General features: G+C 34.0%; 1 protein-coding gene across 1 annotated transcript; it reads left to right on the top strand.

The window, feature by feature from the left end:
* The first annotated feature begins 17,112 nt into the window (after positions 1–17,112).
* LOC124365349 lies at positions 17,113–19,545 on the top strand. Its single transcript, XM_046821324.1, has 2 exons — positions 17,113–17,405; positions 19,015–19,545. Exons 1-2 carry the CDS (start codon positions 17,163–17,165, stop codon positions 19,543–19,545), a joined length of 774 nt encoding a protein of 257 aa, XP_046677280.1. The 5' UTR covers positions 17,113–17,162.
* Positions 19,546–20,835: the final 1,290 nt, after the last annotated feature.

Raw genomic sequence — 20,835 nt, 5'->3', positions numbered from 1 at the left:
TAATAGACCAGCGTTTTGCGTCACCACGTGCGCGTGCAACTATTTCAAGGCATTTCGTGTTGAAACGTAATTAAACGATTTGCGGCTCTTCTGCGAACCTTGTTTGAAACTCGAAACTTGTGAAGCAACTCGATTTAATGTTTTGACCATTGTGCTGAAGCCCACTTGTGTTCGCGTTCTCTGTTTTACGGTGAAACGCTGCGCAGCGCTGTGATTAAACATGTTTCGATCTGTGTAATATCGGCCTAAGTGTTATCTCTTGTCGATGTATGTAGTAACATTTGAAACTTTTTTAAATTTGAAAACGCACTTTAATAGTTAACTTACCTCTTTTTTGGGTGCAATTGTTAACTATAACGTTTCTACAGTATCCATTTATATAAGACATATAGGAATTTTGTATTTCTATAGCTAACATTTAGACTATACAGACGAGTTGTAATTATTATATACTGCCCTAAACTTTGTTTACTTATTAGTGGCAGAACCTTACATATAATCGTTATACCTGAGCTAATAATAAATCTGAATATCATATTCCTCTTAACCTACATACATAGTTGTGTTGGCAAAGACAAGTGATATTCAAGTTACTTAGCCAAAATTCCCCCATCCTTCAGACCATGGTCGTTATCGTCTGCTACAGACAAAAACCTCCAGTTCTGCACTTTTCACCAAACGTGTACTTCAGCCGTGGTGAAATTCTTGCCAACGATCTGATCGTTATTTTACCTCACATGTCTTTAATTACAAGATCTTATCATTAGTAATATTTCTAATTTATGTCATTTTTATTATATCACCAAAACTTATTCACCTTTTTAATAATTTAGACTATTGAATATTACCGCACATAAACTAAAGAAGACCACTCAATATAGACATTACAAATTAGTACTTATAACCAATGAATATTTAGAAGAATTTTGGAATTTTGTATCGTTATAGTATACAAAAATAGAGCATTACGTGTCAAGGATTGTATTCCAAACACTTCTTCAGGTGCCAACAACTATTAATTTGTGATTGCTTAACCTTAGAAGTGTCGGCAATTTGTTATATTGCTTAATTTATGAACAAACACTTCAATAATTAAGAAATTGTTGTGTTTGTAAGGCCTTTCGTGTTCAATGAGCACATCGTCAGACCCACATAACTGAAAATCTATTTGTTAGGGTGTTTTAAAATCAATCTACCTAACAACAGCATGCTAAGAATGAAATTTATTTTTTAGAATTTTAAGTATTGTACAAGCTTAATGACAGTGTTGCTTTATACAAGAATGTTATTGGTCATTGGTTTATAGGTCTTGGTTCTTTGGAGATGAAAACATTTGTTTAACCATATCTTTAATTAACTCATTTATGTTTTTGTATTAATAATCGATCTTAATATGATACGCACAAACACTAAAACTTGACATTATTGTCTGGAAAGTTTATTAAGTGTTATCAATTTTACGATTTCTTTTACAAAACTGACGTAATTTGATGTAGAATACGTTAATAAAAACGTATTTTCAACATATAATGTGACTTAAGGCCTTTAAAGCATTATGAAAGTTTAAGTTGACAAATTTAATTGTTTTATTGTAAAATGATTGTACTTATGTTTATTACTGCAGATTTTTCCATTGTATCAGTCAATGTATTTTGCGGTATTCCGTCAAAGGTAACCAAATCAGCTAGGGACGCTGCGTGAAGGTCCGCTAATAATAATCAATTTATTTTGTTAATTTCAGTTCTACCCCAGGAGGCCCTTGTTCACGCTTGTATTCTGGTCATACAAACGTCCATTCATACTAAATGAGGAAACCAATTTATCATTACTGCGGTGTACACACATTGCTGTTGTTGGTATGTAATAACAAGAACAAGTATTATCTGATAACTTTGTTCACAGTGCAGCAATTTTCATATATACGAAACAATATTTAACACATTTTCCAAAAGAATATTATGTGTATATACGAATTGTATTTATTGTATCTACCTTATTAATTTTCAGAAGTGAAATTATAGACAATAATATGAGATGGGTGGTAATCAGGCAGAAATGGTTATCAAAAAATGTCTAGTAAGAAGGGAATTTTTACGAATCTTTACTATCAAACTTCCTAATCTTCAACTTTTTTTAAACTCCTAGTTGCCCCTTCGTTGTATTTTATGATTAATCTGACAACTACTATTCTTAGAGTAACACCTTACTCTGGCTATCACTGGCTCATACTTTTCTTCAGATTCTGGTTTCAGTATCTGCAAGCTTTCAGCATATAACATTTTCAAAATAATAATCTACCGAAAGGCGATGCTCCAGGCGGTAGGAACTTCAAACCTCTAAGTGTCCGGGGGCTTGGTGTAAGCGAGCTGAGCGACTTACTTATCTCCAACACGAGTTGGAACTTGCTCGGCGATACTAGGCTTCTAGGGTCAGTCTGACTTGAACGTACCAAGTGATAAGACATACGAGCGCCGCAACTGAGCTGAGCGACTTACTTATCTGCAACATGAGTTGGAACTTGCTCGGCGATACTGGGCTTCTAGGGTCAGTCTGACTTGAACGTACCAAGTGATAAGACATACGAGCGCCGCAACTGAGCTGAGCGACTTACTTATCTCCAACACAAGTTGGAACTTGCTCGGCGATACTAGGCTTCTAGGGTCAGTCTGACTTGAACGTACCAAGTGATAAGACATACGAGCGCCGCAACTGAGCTGAGCGACTTACTTATCTCCAACACGAGTTGGAACTTGCTCGGCGATACTAGGCTTCTAGGGTCAGTCTGACTTGAACGTACCAAGTGATAAGACATACGAGCGCCGCAACTGAGCTGAGCGACTTACTTATCTCCAACACAAGTTGGAACTTGCTCGGCGATACTGAGCTTCTACGGTCAGTCTGACTTGAACGTACCAAGTAATAAGACATACGAGCGCTGCAACTGAGCTGAGTTACTTACTTATTTGCAACACGAGTTGGAACTTGCTCGGCGATACTAGGCTTCTAGGGTCAGTCTGACTTGAACGTACCAAGTAATAAGACATACGAGCGCCGCAACTGAGCTGAGACTACCTTGACCGTGGCATGATAGTACCGAGTAAGTGAACTACTGATTATGATTGATAATTTTTGTATTGATACTAACCTGTTGATTATTGTAGGTACCGAACCTCAATTATTTAATAGCAAACCAAAGTTATCGTTGCCCATTTAAAAATCTGGCTTAAATCGCGGAGAATTGTCGTAGACTTCTGTAAACTGTTATTTTTGCCCACAGGTGTTCTCAACAAACTGTTTTAAAATATAAAGTGCCAATCTATCAATATATTGTTGCAACAATATAAATGTATTGAATATATAAATGTGAATATAAATATAAATGTATTAAAGTAGAGAACCTGTAAGTTAAGGAGAGCACAAGTTTAAGTAGAAGAGTAATAATAAAAACTGCGCAATATGTATTTTTATTTTAATTATTTGCTTCAAATCAATTTATTACAAAGGAAATTTAACTTCTATTTATTTATTTAATTACAAGTTCTTATTGAGAATTGTTAAAATTTTAATTTTCATTTTACTTTCATAAAGTCCTTCAATTTAATATAAAGGATAATTTCGTTTTATTTATTATCTAGTAATAAAATCCACGAATATAATGAAATACTCGAGCTGGTTTTAGTATAAGTGGATTATAATCCATAGACGATCCTAAAATGTTCCCTGAAATTTAAAAAAACCATACGCATCAATTGTAAAAAGAAATGTGCAAAATGTGTTTCTGGGAGTCTCGATCCTTAAAAGCCTGTCTGCCCACGGCTTTGAGAGATTACAGCCACGCTCGACGTACCCGTACCGGTTACATTACGCCATTGACATTACCTCATTGTTAAAAATAAGACATCTTTCTACGTCTATTTATATACTAGATCAGGCCGTAAAAAAATAGTCCAATGATTTTTGAGGCACTGTTGCCATATCGCTGTTAACCTCAAGCTGTTCCCTGATGCTGATATGGGCCGTGTTGGGGTGGAGGCATTAAAACGCAAAATCCACTATCGGAATATCTAGGTGTAGGCTACTCTAGTTCTGAATAATTAAATATTGTATTAATTATACAGTAAAATTTTATAGATAAATAAGTTTATCTTAAACAGACTTCTCTATATTATAAAATAATACAAGTTCAAAAAAATTAGCTAAAGTCTCTAAAATGTATTCACCAAACATTTAGTGTAAATGCTTTGCTCCAAATCGTAAGCAGAACTGAATAAAGAACCTCCACAGAAAGAATTAGGTGATGTATTGGCTTGGATAAGAAACCTAGCCCTTAGCTTGACTGGTTGCACTAAAGGGATTGACTTCCATCTTGGGGAATACAGTCGTCTCAGGGGACAGAGAGAAGCAATTGAACTTGTGGTAGGAAATATATCCGCTGCTCACCGCTCCATGTGTCGTTCTAGAATTTCTTTCATCGGTTACTTTGGAAAATATACTTAACGTGATTATGCTACTGAAAAGGCTAAGATTAGGCTAGGTTATTGAAAAATAAAATTCTTGAACCTATAATCATATAAGCATAATTCTTTAAAATACAAGCATTAATTAAAACCTTTATAGTGTGAAGAAGGTGTAAAAGTGTGAATATACGTATCAATACTTTCTTTTCTGATAGATGTGTTAAGGAATTAAAAGTAAAGTATAGTCCTTACAATATTTTATTCCAGTATATGTACATTTATAAAGTAAAAGTAAGAAATAGTTATCGCAATACTTTCCTCCATCATAATAATATGTATAGAGATGTTAATTAAAATTAATATTTCACAAAATCTAGCAATAAATGTGTTGTTTAGTTTAAACGTTCTAAAAGGGTGTAGTTCTACATTGTTATAACTGAAAGGGAGGGTATAATTGTTCTAAGTGGGTTAGACACATTCCAATCCCTTTTCTTTTCTACAAAGGGCTATTTTCATTCCCTCGGGAGTAATTTAATAACGTAGCTATTTCACAGATCCTTACACTCTTCTATCGCATGTCTAAAGACAACACTTGTTGTTTGTAAACAGGGTGGTCACTTGGAAAATTGCATTGCGACAATAGTTATTAATTTTATGAAATTTTACAATTAATATATGTAGTTCAATAATTAAATATTCATAGTGACTTCTGTATGCATGTGGGCAGTGATGTCACTGAATAATAATTTTTTAAAGTCATAAAGAATAGATTTTTTAAATTTAGTATTAAAATTTATTTCAGTTATAAATAGATTAACGTTATCGGTCTACTCTTTGGAAAATGCTGCACTGGCCTGCAGCGGTTAACAGACTGTTGTCTTGCATGTTATTTTTATTCATGATGGATTGTCATTAAAATTAAACACTTATAGGGAACGCGTCCAATATAGGTACATTAGGCTTATTATCAGATCATTAGGTTATTCTAAATTTGGAGAAGAAGCGGATTAATGTAATGGATTCTTGTCAGCTTTTATAAGAATATATGGAGACGAACAAATTGTGTTTTGGATACATATTCTACGGATACTAATTTTGAATGTTAGTGTTTGGAGTTTTCAAAAAAGTTATGTACTGAATTATTTAATGTATCGCCACTGAATTATAAACCGGATGTCTGACAGTGACACAGTGATGTTATCCCGACATATGTCTGCCTCCATCTCAATTACTGCCGGTCGACAGTGATTTTGTGCACAAATGAGTATTATACAAGAATGTTTTTTGTTATGTTTGAAATTAAATTAAAACACATTGAATTTCCTAGATTTATATCGTGCTATTATTCATGTCAGCTTTGAAATAAAGATCTGTAGAAACCGCTTTCCCATTGAAAATCATAAGATACAACCATAGGTCTAAAGGACATTGAACGTATGTATGCATAATAAACATTTCTTAAACAAAAATGAAAACAATCTGAAATAAAATATTTCGCAATACATTTGTTATTAGCAGACCTTCATATCATATTTAACTCAAGCAATTAAATGTAAATGTATCTAATTTATACATACACACACAAACACACACAGCAATTTCATTTTTTGAAAATTATTGTTGCCTAGATTTAGCTCTTATTAAACTTATAAAGCTCAATTTAGCATTAGCTCAAATGCCATTTCAACTTCATGTCCTCACTACAAAGTGAGTACTAACTAGACTGATGAAGTTCAAACTCCTCTCGTGTTTGTGTAGGAGGACGACTACACGGTTGTCAATGTAAAACTTTGTTTACCAACACTGTTAGCGGGGCGGGAGGTGTCTGTACACAATGTGGTTAAACTGTTCGCGTTTGGTCTGCCGTGTTTGTTTACCTACTAAGTACTCTGACTAATTGTTACTGTTCAACAATCCATAGCGTTGATTGACGCTTCAGTTCGTACAACAGACAGTGTTAGGTATCTTTATTTTATGTCTATTTTTCTGAAAAACATTTTTTACAAAGTACAAAGTAACTTTTCAAAATCAATGTAATCAGTTTAACAAAAGATCCACAGCTTTTGAAGGTAATGTTACATTTATGTAGTCTTGAGAATCACAATTAAAATTGTCCTATTATAGATAAATTAATACATATTTATTCAGACATCTAATCACTTCAATAACTTCCTGACGTTATAGATAGATACTGTATCCAATCACAGAAACAATCATCCTAACATCCAACACCTAATTACCTTTCTGAAGTTAGACATAGACGTTAAAAAAACTGAATTGTTTGCCTCTGATTATATCGTAAATTTTCTGACGTTTTACATACAGACTGTATCAGAATATTGTTATCAATATATCCAACTAACTCAATTATTTACCAACATATCTATGTGTTCTATTAACAGTAATATTCTGCAAAAACTATACATTTACTATCTTACAGCCAACATTGTGCTTAAAATCTTTATAAAAACAGCACACACCTCATGGTAACATACATTTTGTCGTACAGTATGATCCAAAATGTTTCCATGACAGGTTCTAATTTTAAGGAGACAATAAAATGATAGTACATTATATCCAAGTTATCTTTAACGTCTAGTAACAATATGTACAACATACGTACATGTTCCAGAACCATCGCTTTCTAGCACGAAATAAATGAAAAAACTCATTTAATAAACCTTATATAGCATGTATTCATTTAGATACCTTTTCCTGACTGAGAATAGTTTCATTAATATCACTTACTCACTTTATACTGGTAATTTTGCTTTACTGTTGAATGTGGTACAAAATCGATCTGTTAGTACAGATATTTCTTTTCTATTGTATTTCATACGGAATGTAAGTATTGTACAGAAGACAACTTTGTAAGAGAGGACAATATCGCTGTCAGGCGATTTGTAAAGGAAGTGTGTACAAGAAGACAACGAGTGCCTTTTAGTTGTATCAAAGAAGCTGTCCTTGTCAAACACAGCTTGTTTTCCTCTGAGAGTTTCTATGTGTGGTGGGAGGAGGGTCAGTGGGGAGCTATCCTCAGTAAACAATAGAGACAGTGTATTAGTCATCGTGTAGTTCAGTAAACTTGGGTGCTTCAATATATTAGTGTTATGTTAAATTGTACATTGCTGTCTAATAATTCTGTTCCATATTGTGATGTTGTATAAAGGTAAGATTTATTAATTTGTTTACATAATATCGCTATGAAATAATCCCAAACCAATCCCCGGATACAGAGGTTAGTTTAGAGCAATTTTACTAACCGGTTGACACCTTAAATATTAACCTGAAGAGAATGATCACTGTCTTGATCACGTCTGAAGCACTAGGACTAAAATCTATTTCATAGTAATTTATAAAGGCGAGGTCCACTAAGAGCTGACTTTTATGAAGCTGGACTGTTTAAATAATCCATTGATGTTAGAAGGAAGCATAAGACAAATTCAAAGAATGTCTATATTGTAAAGGTCCTAGGGAGCTCATGCTTGGCGCTTAGATTCTTCTTGTAGAAGGAAGAATTATATTAATTTTATCCGTCTGAGAGACCGTGTTTGCCATAACAAGATATAAAAAAATCCTATCACGGGTTCAATATTTTTAATAGATTGCAAGAGATTTCAAAATTTGTTAGATATTGTCCTTTTTCCCACAAAAACTCTATTTATTTTGAATATTCAGAGTCAAAAGGCAGTCCTTTCGTCTGTCTGTCTGTCTATCTGTCTTTTGTGTGATAACTCTTAACAGGAAAGTCTAGAATCTTGATACTTGGTACCTAGAGTTTTTTTGGACCGAGAAAGAATAAACTGTATTGGTTTTGGTTGAAAATGTTACGTTGCAGCCAAAAACTTTCCAAAGGGTCAAGATCTAAGCAAGAACTGAATTGATTTTGGAGTCGAATTTCATGAGTCTGACTATCTTTGCGACAACTCTATCGTTACATTCTGTCGGATCCTGTTATACTCCATTGTATCATATATTGTTGAAGGGGTTGGTTCTTTCATTAACTACACCGAAGTTCTCATAGTTAACTAGGAGATATAATATACCTTACCTTTAATTACCTTACCTTTTACCTTAAATGAAATTCCTAATATTTCCCAAAATTTTTACCTATAAGGTTTGTATAAAATTATGCAATTTTGTAACAGATTAGTGTCTTTGATATAGACTAGGAAATAAAGGATTTCAGTACCATATACTGTATACACGGGTGCAATAGTATTGTCCTCCGTGTTACTGTCTCTTATACTGTTCCCCTAACAAACAATAGAATGCAGTGAACGCTCCCAAATTCCATTCAATCAATTCAGTTCCTACGTTCAACCAATACTTGGAGCCGTTTGCGATACATTTACAGCACTGTCGACTCTTTTATCGCTTAATCGCAGCTTTATGTGCCATTGTGCCATGACATTTATAGTCCTTCAGTGTTTCCTTAATGCAATATATCCTTTTAGGAATGTAGCAAATATTGCGTTTTATATATAATCAGAAATTTAATCATAGATCAGTCGTTCAGTAACATAACAAAATACTGGAATTAAAATAGTGTAAAATCATCTATATAGATAAAATGTACCATCAAGAGTATGTACGTATTACCGGTGCCCAAGTTTTTAGCTTTATCTGTTAAATAAAAACTTAAAACCAAAGTACCCATCAAGTAAAACAATTTCCCAAGAGAAATGAACTCCTTCGGTCATTCACCTAGTGCAAAATTTACCTAGCAGAGTGAAACTTTTACCTTTACTAGTCTATATAATATTTTGATTTATTTCAAAAATATTTAATTAACTATAAATATGTATAACTACCGTGTGTATAAGTGTAAACACCGACTTAGGCGTATTCATTCTGTAGTTTGACATTAATTAAGACCTAGGTGCTACAGTTTACAAGACTGAGTTATAATGTAGTTAGGCAAGCTCTCTGGTTCCTCTTTAACTTGCCAACATGGCTAGTTAGTAACAACAATTATCCAACCGCTGCTTCCACAGGAGTTAAACTTGTAGTCGTAACACAGTTATGTGAGTAGAGATTCTGCAGTTTGATATCAAACAAGACTTATCTGTTGATACTTGGTTGATACAAGGTTGAAGTGTAATGTAATTAAGTAAGCATTTAGACACATCTAATACTTGCCAACAGGGCGAGTTAGTTACACTCCAACTATTTATATCCAATAGTTGTACCCAACTATTACTACCATATTTATTATGTCTTCTTATATTCTTGGTAGATGCAATACAACGTTGCCCTCAATATTTATTTATTCACATACTTCATATCATTCTCTATATTTGTTTTCCAACTCAGAAAATCTATCCTACACTAAAACCTAATTACAATACCCGGAAAAAATCGGATCTCAGTATATAAACATTAAGATTATGTTTGTTTAAACAGTCACTATACTACTATGGCCCAAAATATTATTTAATGTCCGAATATATTAAGAAATCTCCTAATATTAAAGTTTTAAAGGCTCGCTTGAGGCGTTATCTGATCGGGAAGGCTTACTGGAGTTTTGTCGAGGCTACAACTATCGTTGTATGAAAAATGTAGGCTTGGCTAGAAATGTTTAATAATTACTTTTAGTATGATAGTTGATTGTGTTGTGACGTGTACACAAATGTTAATTGCAGTAATTGTGCCATTACATGATTTGGTATACTGTTGGTAAAAATATCTTATAATTCTGTCCCGTATTCTAAATCTGCGTCCAGTTTCGTAATAATTAACTGTTCAATAAGAATTTCCCAACTAGATCTTAACCTGAAACAAGGCATTGAGGTCAGAATTCCATTATTCAGCTCAGACGTGTAGGCCTAACATGTTCCATCTGCTGAATGTTGAGATCTACTACGTGTCCTGCATGCATACCAAAACTGTTCTGTATATTCATGTATCCCTACAGTGTGAAATATTTTCACAAAAATAACAATAGTTTACAGGTAACAGGTCGGATAAGATACTCTCAACGAATATTTTATCATTACGCTTCAAATACATTTATTGTTAAAAACATTATAATTTTAACTTATACTAAATTTTCTTTAACCTTTAATCCTATTTAAATAAGCATGTGTAACATTATTTTACCTCTTCAATGGTCTGACAACTATGTCCATACCAATATGTGGGTGATGTTGCACAGATTTTACAAAAAATTAGAAGCGTGATAATGCACTTAATTGAAAATTATTTAAGTGATGAAATCAGAATGAAACAATTAGTTAACAACCGTTCAACCGAGTAACCGCAAGCCCGCCCTCGTCTCTGGAACTGATCACTTAAGTGACGAGAGATGACTGTAATTACACTGGCCACAGCCAAGACAGTTCTGTTAGTAACGGCTTTTACCGTTGGAAGTAATATTATTAGCTTTAATGTACATATACATGATGAAGGAAAAGATATTACAAATAATTAACTATAATTGAAGCTAGTAACCGCAAGAATTCCCTTGTCTTTGGAACGTCACTTAAGTGACGAAGAATGATTGTAATTACATTGGTCATAGTCGCAGGTCTGCATGCGGTTTTGCTAACTGATTCTATCATTACACTTAATAATTGGTCTATGATTATTTTTTTAACGTTTTAATTCATTAAAATGTTTTTATTATATTAGAACTGATATGTTAGTAAAAGCTTTATTTAATCATGTTTAGGGAAATTGTGTCCGTTCCATATCATACCTAATGATATAACACACTATTAATCTTCAACCAAAATCTGAATTTTGTCTTGTATTTGAAGGAATAAAAGGGGAGTTGTGTCTTTCTCCTTTCTAACAAGAACAATAAACAACACCAAAGCGAACACCATATAATGTTATTAATAAATCTTGTTAAAATCTGTGGCTTTGAAGGCCATAAATAATTGATTAACTAAAACAAACAGCTTTCCTTTATTTTTACAGCTATAATTTGAGATATAGACTAAATAGGTGTTTTTATAAACTTTACTACCAACGTTATTATTTGAAGACTCATTTTCTATAGTTTTGAAAAACTGTTGAGTTTAGAAATAAATGTTTGAAACTTAATCTGGAATATTGGAAGCCAAAATAATACAATCAGGATTTCAGGAATTCAAAATCTCCCCTACAATAAAATTGGACTTTGAAATATTTAGAATATCCGTCACCCATTTTATTTTATTATGACAATATACGCTCAATATTTATTTAACGATGATAATAAAACGAAATACACGGATTTATTTAAAAACGTATTTTTACAATCATTTAATGTTGACATGTATCACGTTATCCGCGTACCCTCAGTCTTAAAACAATGTAAACTGCATGAAGAAGTTTAAATAAATTAACGCAATGACCTATGTTATAGTATTCTATATGGCCTAAATTCTTTAAAGGAAATAAAGCTTCAAACTATGTTCAATAATGCCACATATATACGTCTAATCCCATATTTTCATGAGAAATAAGTCAAAGTGGCGGTAGTACAGAATCTGAACGACAGAAAAAAGAGAATACATATTGGCTGGACATAGGAGCATCAACACTAGCAATCTTTTTGGCTCAATTATGTACTTAAATTCTTTAAAAACCTTTTAACTTCTATAAACTTAAAATAATTGTTATTTTTTGTTAGATTCATTTCTAAATTTTTGAACATTTGTTTATTTTAGTGTAATAATCATTTCTAGAAGTAAATAAATAATCTCATTATTATTATTATTAACAGAAAGAAATTTGCTAATTAACGACATTGCTAATATTCTAAATTTATTTTGCATAAATTCACGAGGCTTCAAACGTATAACTACAAAAATAAAAAAACAAAAATTTACCTAGAAAATCATTCCATTTTGCCTAAACTGAGTAAACATTAAGCTACCTGGAACCATAAGCAGCAGATATATTATTTATTTATCATAATGATCGTTCTACTGCGTTTCAAAGTACAGTATATTAATTTTGACTAATTGAAGATTTTTTGTTTTATAAAACGACCAAAAGTACCAATGCTAACAAACTTCAAAAACCTATCCTTAATCCAAAAATTAAGAAATGGCACTAAAAGGGGAAAGATTTTCTTATTTTAATAGACGAATTAACAATAGTTCAAAACGATAAGTCCAAGAACAAACACAACATTCAGATTTAATTTAATCAAATATTTAACTAATTATGCCCTTGAATTCTTGTGTATGTTTTACTAAAATATAAAGTTGACTTATATACAACAAGGATGTTCAGTGTAGATATTATAACGAAAAATGAAGGAACCCTAACGATAAACGGAAGGAACAGTATTCCCTCTCACCACCACCTCTAATAGCCTACCTCCGCCACCTCACCGATATCATCGACGCCTTCTGAATCTAAGATACCATTTTCCCCTTCATCTCTGTTGTGTATTACTTACATTATACACAGGTTTTAATCTGATGAATTTTATAATAATCCATAGAAACATAACTATGCATGGTACTTGTTCTTTTTATTAAAATGTAAAAATATATATATATATATATATACATTTTTGTTAGTACTTACATGATGAAGTTTGCAACGCTATTTAGTTATTTTTAAACGCTCGTAATTATCGAACTTCGTTATTTTTAATCGACCGTAGTCATCGATCAATTCAGGTTATTTCTACGTCTTTTGAACAACAAATTATTTGCATATATTTGCATATGTGTGCTTGGTATAGTTTCAATAATTTTCAAAGAAAACTAATGTATAATTTTTTTTTAATATACGGTTACAAAAAATCGTGTATTTAGGCATTTATATATATTACGAACATAGTAATAACTCTTTAAGTGTGTTTTACTCTGTAAAGTTACAAATCGAAGCTCAGTAAAATGTTATTCAACAAATTTAGACCCTTGATTTAAAACAATACATTAGCTTTTTAGACAATCACATTTTTTATTGGAAATCAATAGAATGCGGTTGAGATTAACGTTATTATAATTGTCCTCGTATCAATGTTTTGATGATATCGGTTATCCCTCATACACTACCAAAGTTTGAGCTAATAAAGGATCGCTGGTATATGACACAGTGGGGATATCACAGTTATTGGAACTGGTCCTTTACGAGACGAGACATAATCTGCGATCAGTTCCGATACTGCAATAAAGCTTCGACTGTTCTGAAGCTGGGTTTAATTACAATCTGTCCACCTCGCCAATATTTCGATTTCCACTTACTCACCAGGAAACCAATTTAGGATTATCCATGTGCAATAACCGGTGCGTCCTACTAACGTACGGGTATGAGGAGAAATCTTTTCCTCTTCCAGGTATTTGTTCAACTGTACAGCTTGGATGTTCCGTTTTAATGTAAAATACAAATGATGGAGTGACTGTGAGGGAAACAAGATTTTATGTACATTTGCTATCATCCAGTGATAGAAATAATCTGTAACACTGCGTTTCAAGATCGGAAATTTGATTTCTTCCTCAGGTGAATAACTAACCATACAAATAACTAAAATGTAGGTTAATATAACAAATCATGCCAGATCGTTGTTGACACGCCTAAGTCAGGCATCACATCAACTATGACATTTCTATGTAGATTAATTCTAAAACATTCAATTAATACAAATAAAACAATAACTATTAGAACACTGACCTAAGGAATACAGGTTACAATAGTTCTGAACTAACTGACCAACCACATAGAAGTGACCGGAAGCTAACTGTAAATGGCGATCGTTACCGCATAAACGTGATGGCGGAAAAAAGGAGAAAACGGGAATGGGCCTTTTATATTATTGATCTATTCTAGATAAACTTCTTCAAGCCATACTGTGACTGCTTAGGTTTGCTACAAATCTCTTATTCTGTTTGATACTTGTTAGTTCATATAAGAACTTTTACACAATGGACTTCTGAGGTAACTGGAGGAGTTTGCGCTTGTTCGATCTAAGCCTAGTTTCACAAATATCTGGTGAACAATACAGAGACCATATGTTCAAGATAAAAAATGAGGACTTGTGTTCAAAATACAGAAAGCTCGTTGGTGATACTACTCGACAGTGTTTTTGAAGGAGAGTTTCCTAGAAACCACTTGAAAAATGGTGTTTTAGGCCAATGTTGAAACTAAATATTTAAGAATCCTGTAGACCAATTTTCTTATGCTGTAAAAATATGATATTTACGGGGCTGGTTGGCTGTAAATACTCCTTAGTTTCAAGGAATAATATCGGTTTTGCCCCACTATACAGCAGCTGGTGGTCCATGTCACCAAAAAAAAAAACCAAAAAGGGGCCCAAACCATTCATACAGTACAATTTATAACAATCTCCCATTGTACATAAAAAGTGAGAGCTCTACACTCTAGGAAAATACAATTTTTTAGCAATGCTTATACGAATACGGTACAAATTAATAAACAATTAGCGAGAATTATAAATTATTTTACATATTTATCCTGTTTATTTCTTTAATGGGGATTTTCAAGTTGTAGCTATATGCCATAATGTAATTTTGAGATATAAATTTACTATAAATAAGACTATTCCCAATTTTTCTAGGGGAAACAAATGCTTAAGCACTTGTAGTAAACTTTATCAAGCGATTGTTTAGATCTCCTCCACTTCTTCGTTTTCAAAGAATATCAAGTTATCTAGCCAGGAGTCCAAGAAAGATTAAGTCGTAAAATGGTTTTAAATAAGCAGAAATTTGTTCCATGAGTAAATGATAACTGAACCTTAAAACACTATTACCCCATCACTGAAATTAATGGCAATCCAAAACCAGACGTTAATTTGGTTAGAAACTAGAACCAGTAAACAGAATTCGCTAGAAATACTCACTTCTCGTCCATGGCACGTAATAGATCTGGCCGTTAGACACCACTGTGAACATAAATCTGTTCTCTGTTCTCTCTGTAACCGGAAGCTTTGGGCTTCATATTTCAATCAATCAGTTAATTTTACCTAAGTTGTCTATAAATATGAATATGCATCAACTTTACTAAACTCAAAAGTCATATTCGTGTTACATGTTTTAAGTGCAAGGGTTAATGGATTTATAAACCATGTCTTTTATTAAGGAAAATGTTTCAAATTTGAAAATTCCAGTCAAGTTTTAAAAATATGGAATGAAATATATGAACTGTAGAGCGATGACTTTAAAGTCACCAGTGATGTAAATGAAGACCACGATAGAAAATAGGGGAAATTTTGTGTTTTCTGAAGAGGATTTAACTGTCTGTCAAGGATTTACAAGTTCGAAGGGTTCAAGTCAAATCCTACACGGGATAGTTCTACACAAGACAAACCTCCATATAAAGCTACCGTTATACATTATTCATCTACAGTTCAGTTCAACTCTCAGTGCTATTGACATTGCAATATGTAGAATATTAATTTTAGTATATTGAATACTAATTCTTTTTGTTAACATAATATAACATATCGTGAGTAGTTTTTACTCTTATCAAAGTAATACAAAAATGTATGTACTTGTCTGCGTTAATACAAACACAAATATTGTACTTCCATCTGAAATTCTCTGGCTGCGGTGAAGCGACTAACTATTTCTGCCTTGTCCCTTCGGAGTAAAACTATTTTTTTAAATTGGCAGGACGAACAGCAGCTCCAATCAGATGAGTATTTAACATTTTATAAAAAAAAAAATATTTTTCACAGTTGCAAAAACTCCAATATATGATAATTTAATTAAATGTTTTGTATAATTACTGAGAATCTTCATTTACACTCCGTCATAAGAAGACATGGGGCTTCTAAAAATATTTAAGACGTAATTTTTAGTCTACGCATTTCTATTCGTATTTTTCGTATTATTATCAGTGCTGTGTTCACTTCGTATACCAGCCCTGCTCGGTTGTTTTATAGTATTTAGTCTTTTAATGAACTTACTGTGAAGCGAGAGAGTAGCAAAGTATTACGTTCCTCCTTTGTGAATGTTGAGTTAAGCTTCCATTCACCCTCCTCTTAATGCACCATCTGAAATCTGACGCTGTCACAGACTTTATTCCTGGGATATGGAGTCTTATTTGTATGAAAATATACTAAAACAGATGGTGTCGAAAAGCTTACAACGACCATTTGCATATTTTTGACATCAAAGATGAAAAGAGTGTGAAATATAGTGAGAGATATTCTCATTGTATTATTAAGTTGCACAATACTTGGATCTCTTCAGACGAACATGACTCCATATTTCAGGAGTGAAGGCGAATAGCTGCACTAAGAGGTAGGTGAACTGGAGCTAAGGCCCCCCATCCACTTACAGTTCGAACTGCAGTTCTTGACTGCAGTCAGAACTGTGAACGGTGGACTGTGGGACTGTTGAAAAATGTTCACGTCAGTACGGACCTGCAGTCGCGGACCGCAGTCCGTTCGGTGGCGTGGTTGTCGTGGTCAGTCTTTCCGGTGTTTTGCCGTAGGTGTGTACTTTGTAGTTATTATTCGTTATATTATTTATTATATTTTTAGTTATATTATTCGTTTTTGTGGCTGTAGGAAAAGTGCATTCTAAGTTCTTATCGTATGTGAAGTTAAAGTGCAATGTCTACGTTTGAAGATTTGGCAGCATACGCTGTAATAGCGGTAGCTATTAAAAAAACGCAAGAAACGAAGGCATCAAATGTGGAAAAAAGAATGGCTTCAGAGGAAGAGATTTAACCACGTTTCACCTTCTTAGGGAGCTTGAAGCATATCCTAGAGACTGGAAAAACTACTTAAGAATGGACGAGAAAACGTACTTTGATTTATTACGTATAGTAACACCATTGATTACCAAACAAGATACAAAAATGAGGGAAGCCATTACACCACATGAAAAACTGACTGCGACATTGCGGTATCTAAGCACTGGCAGAACAATGGAAGATTTAAAGTTTTCAACGAGAATTTCCCCCCAAACATTAGGAAGAATAATTCCAGAGACCTGCTCAGCTATTGTCAAGGCCTTGAATGACTATTGCAAGGTTAGTAGCCTAATGTGTGTTTCAAGTAGTTTTTGAAAAATCCAAAATATGAAACCAGATAAAAGTTAGAAAAAGAAATAAAGTAGGTCTTTGTTGTTTTTCGAATGCCAACATACTGTTAAGAAAATTACAATATTTTTAATCTGCTTATGGATTTGTTAAGGTACATAGCCTACACATTGTATTATGTCACTACTTTTTGCTAATTTTTAAATTACAACTCCAGTATCTCTAACGATTACGAGTTCATTTCTGTGTGCACACAACATTTAACCATTTTTATAAAGTAGTAAAAGGTAATGAAACTCATACAAAATTATTGTAAACATTTATATTATCCATACTTGTATTTTGTTGCGTTGTACAAACAACACATTTACTTTTTATAACTAAGGAAGAAAAAGTAAAAAATCAATTTAATTAATGTAAGTATAAAGATAAAAAGTAATACGTACCTATGGTGTATGTTTAACCACAAATGAGTAAAGTAATAATTATAAAAACTATGACACTGTCAAACATAACATTGCAATCTAGTATTACAAACACATGGCAGCTCACAACAGTAACCGCATATGAATAAAGATTAAAGTGTAATTTTAATTGAGTGCAAAATATTTTCACCACAAACAAAAAAAAAAATAATAAATGTAATTTGTTCAACATATAACTCTCAATGTACTCAACTACTGGAGTAGGCCTACTAAAAAACCGCACAGCTTGGGTTGTGAAAAGTTTACAGTGTTTAAGCCTACTTGTTAATAATAGAAACACTTAATTTAGATTTGTATAGTTTGACACTGAAGCCAGACATTGCTGTATCATCATACATTGGTTCATAGGTTGATCTACCTCCTGAACTTGGGGTAACACTAGCTGCCGATGGTGTTGTGGAACTTGAGTAAAGAATACCTGGGTTAACTGTAGCAAATCGTGTTTAGGTCCACCTAGTTCTGCTTCAAACAGGGGCATCATTAATGATTTTCTGCGCATAAATCCGTTGCTCATTGTTCAGCAATCTCAGCTTTTGAGCAACGTTCTTCCCAAAGGCGTCGTAGTGATCTTCTTCTTTTGTTGTTGCCAGTCGTTGTCCAATATTAACCAAGACTTGATCACACGGGGACAATTTTTTTTGCCGTTTAAAAGAATCTTTAGGTTCAGGTGTTGCAGAGGTAATATTGGAAGCGGTTCGAGCAACTTGAAGGAGGATTCTGTAGAGATTGGGGCGCTGGTACATTTTCCTCAGCATCTAATGGTTCTTTTTTGTGAATCGTCCAGCATCTCCTGTAAAAAAAAAAATGTTTTGAAAAAAATGTCAAAATCCGTGACTTTTCGCGGATTTCCTTTATTTCCGTGCCCGGTAGACACCCTGTCATTACTTAATAATGAACCACAATATCAATAATGATTCAGTTATCACCACAGTACATTCTTAACTACTTATTTATTACTTTCTCAAAATATTATATTGAAAAAATTACAGAGGGGGTGGCGAACGGAAAACGAGGGGGTGATACGGTTCTCGATGGGTTTTGATTTCATTAAAATTTGTTCCGTACAAAACGCTGGTCTGAAATATGACAGCAGACAGTTTATGAATTGTTTTCAGGTACCGAATACAGCCGAGGAGTGGAAACAAATTGCACAGGAGTACGGGGAAAAATGGAATTTCCCCAACTGCCTAGGCAGCATGGATGGAAAGCATATAGCCAAAACACCACCACCTGGAAGTGGTTCTTACTTCTATAACTATAAGGGTTTCCATAGTCAGGTACTTTTCTGCATTGCTAGTGCAAACTATGAAATAATTTATTTTCATTTTGGTGTTAATGGCCGGGTATCTGATGGAGGAGTTCTGAAAGAGACAGACTTCAACAAGAAACTAACAGATAAAAGCCTCAATTTACCTGAAGAGGGCATTGTAGACGGCGAAGCTCTTCCATACGTATTCATTGCAGATGACGCCTTCCCCCTAACTGAGGTCATAATGAAACCCTTTTTTCCTATAGGGTTGCAAACAAACCTAGAAAGGTATATAACTACCGACTCTCAAGAGCACGCCGAATGGTCGAAAGTGTTTTTGGGATTCTCGCTGAGAGATTTCAGGTTCTACAAAAACCAATCACCTTCATTGACTTGAAGAAAGTGAATAGTGTTGTTGTTGCGTGCTGCTACCTGCACAACTATTGCGTAGGACAATCCCTCAAAGGTACTCACCTAAAAGACTGTTGGATTTAGATGACGACGAAGTTGGTGTGTCTAAGCCTGGACCAAGAACCAGCGATCACATGGCATTACAAGTAAGACAAACCGATCGCCCAATGGCTAGTGCAAAAGAAGTAAGAAATAAATTTGTTCATTATTTTAGCAACAAAGGAAAAGTGGAAATGGCAAGACAGATACATCTCTTAGTTTTATAATGATTATTTGAAAACAAAATACCTCCGATGACAAACTGTAAGTTAGTTGTAGCATTGTGAATACATTATTTAACCGCAAAACTAGTAATTTAAATTCTCTTACCTCGTCTTCACTGACTCTTCCTTCTCCTAAGTTGGAAGTCCCTCCTAGACATTCTTCCTGGTCAATAAGAAACAAAAGTTCTCTGTAGTACCACAGCTTTGGTACATATATATCGTCTGTACCACTGCCAGAACGTTGAGAGGCTGTTACCTTTCTTTGTTCCTTACGAAAATGCACTTCTGATATTGTTTATCTTCTTCAACACATCGATTTTTGTTGCAGTACTGTCAAACCCTTTTCACTACTAATAGTAAAACTACGGTGGGCTGCTTCCTTCTTTTCCCTATTGTGATAGTCTTTTGACTTAACCTTCCATACACATTCATGTTTCCTAAACTCCTCTATAAACTGTAAAAGATTATCCTTCGACCAACTGGCCATGATTGCCGCGTCACAAACAAAACAATGCGCAACCACCAAAACGCTCACCACTCAATGACGCATGAGGCCGACACGGAGCAGCTGAGCTAGCGCATGCGCATATCTCGCAGCTTGGACTGTCGACTGTGGCCTGTCACGGGAGCCTCCACTAACTAGCAGTTCCGCCTGCAGTCCGATCGTTGAACTGTCGCACCGTGCGACAGTTGACAGTCCAACGATTCGCCTGCCGGATTCCCCATCCACTTACAGTTCTAACTGCAGTCCCGGACTGTCCTCAGTCCAGGACTGCAGTTAGAACTGTAAGTGGATGGGGGGCCTAAAGTCAACATTCACATTGAATCAATCGTTCCCACCATGCTATGAATAGATTACTCCTTAACTTACCATGTAGCACCTTGACTGCATTTCAATACTCGGTGAGGACAGTACTTCTTATTACGGTGTCTAGCGTGTTGAGGTACCAAAGAAAGTGTTTAAAATTAATTCATGTTAGTTCAAATACCGTACAATACATACACACAATACA

This window comes from Homalodisca vitripennis, chromosome 6, assembly GCF_021130785.1.
Source record: "Homalodisca vitripennis isolate AUS2020 chromosome 6, UT_GWSS_2.1, whole genome shotgun sequence".
In the NCBI taxonomy this organism is placed as follows: Eukaryota; Metazoa; Arthropoda; class Insecta; order Hemiptera; family Cicadellidae; genus Homalodisca; species Homalodisca vitripennis.
Note: the sequence above shows the minus strand (reverse complement) of the source record. Positions and strands in the feature narration are given on the sequence as shown.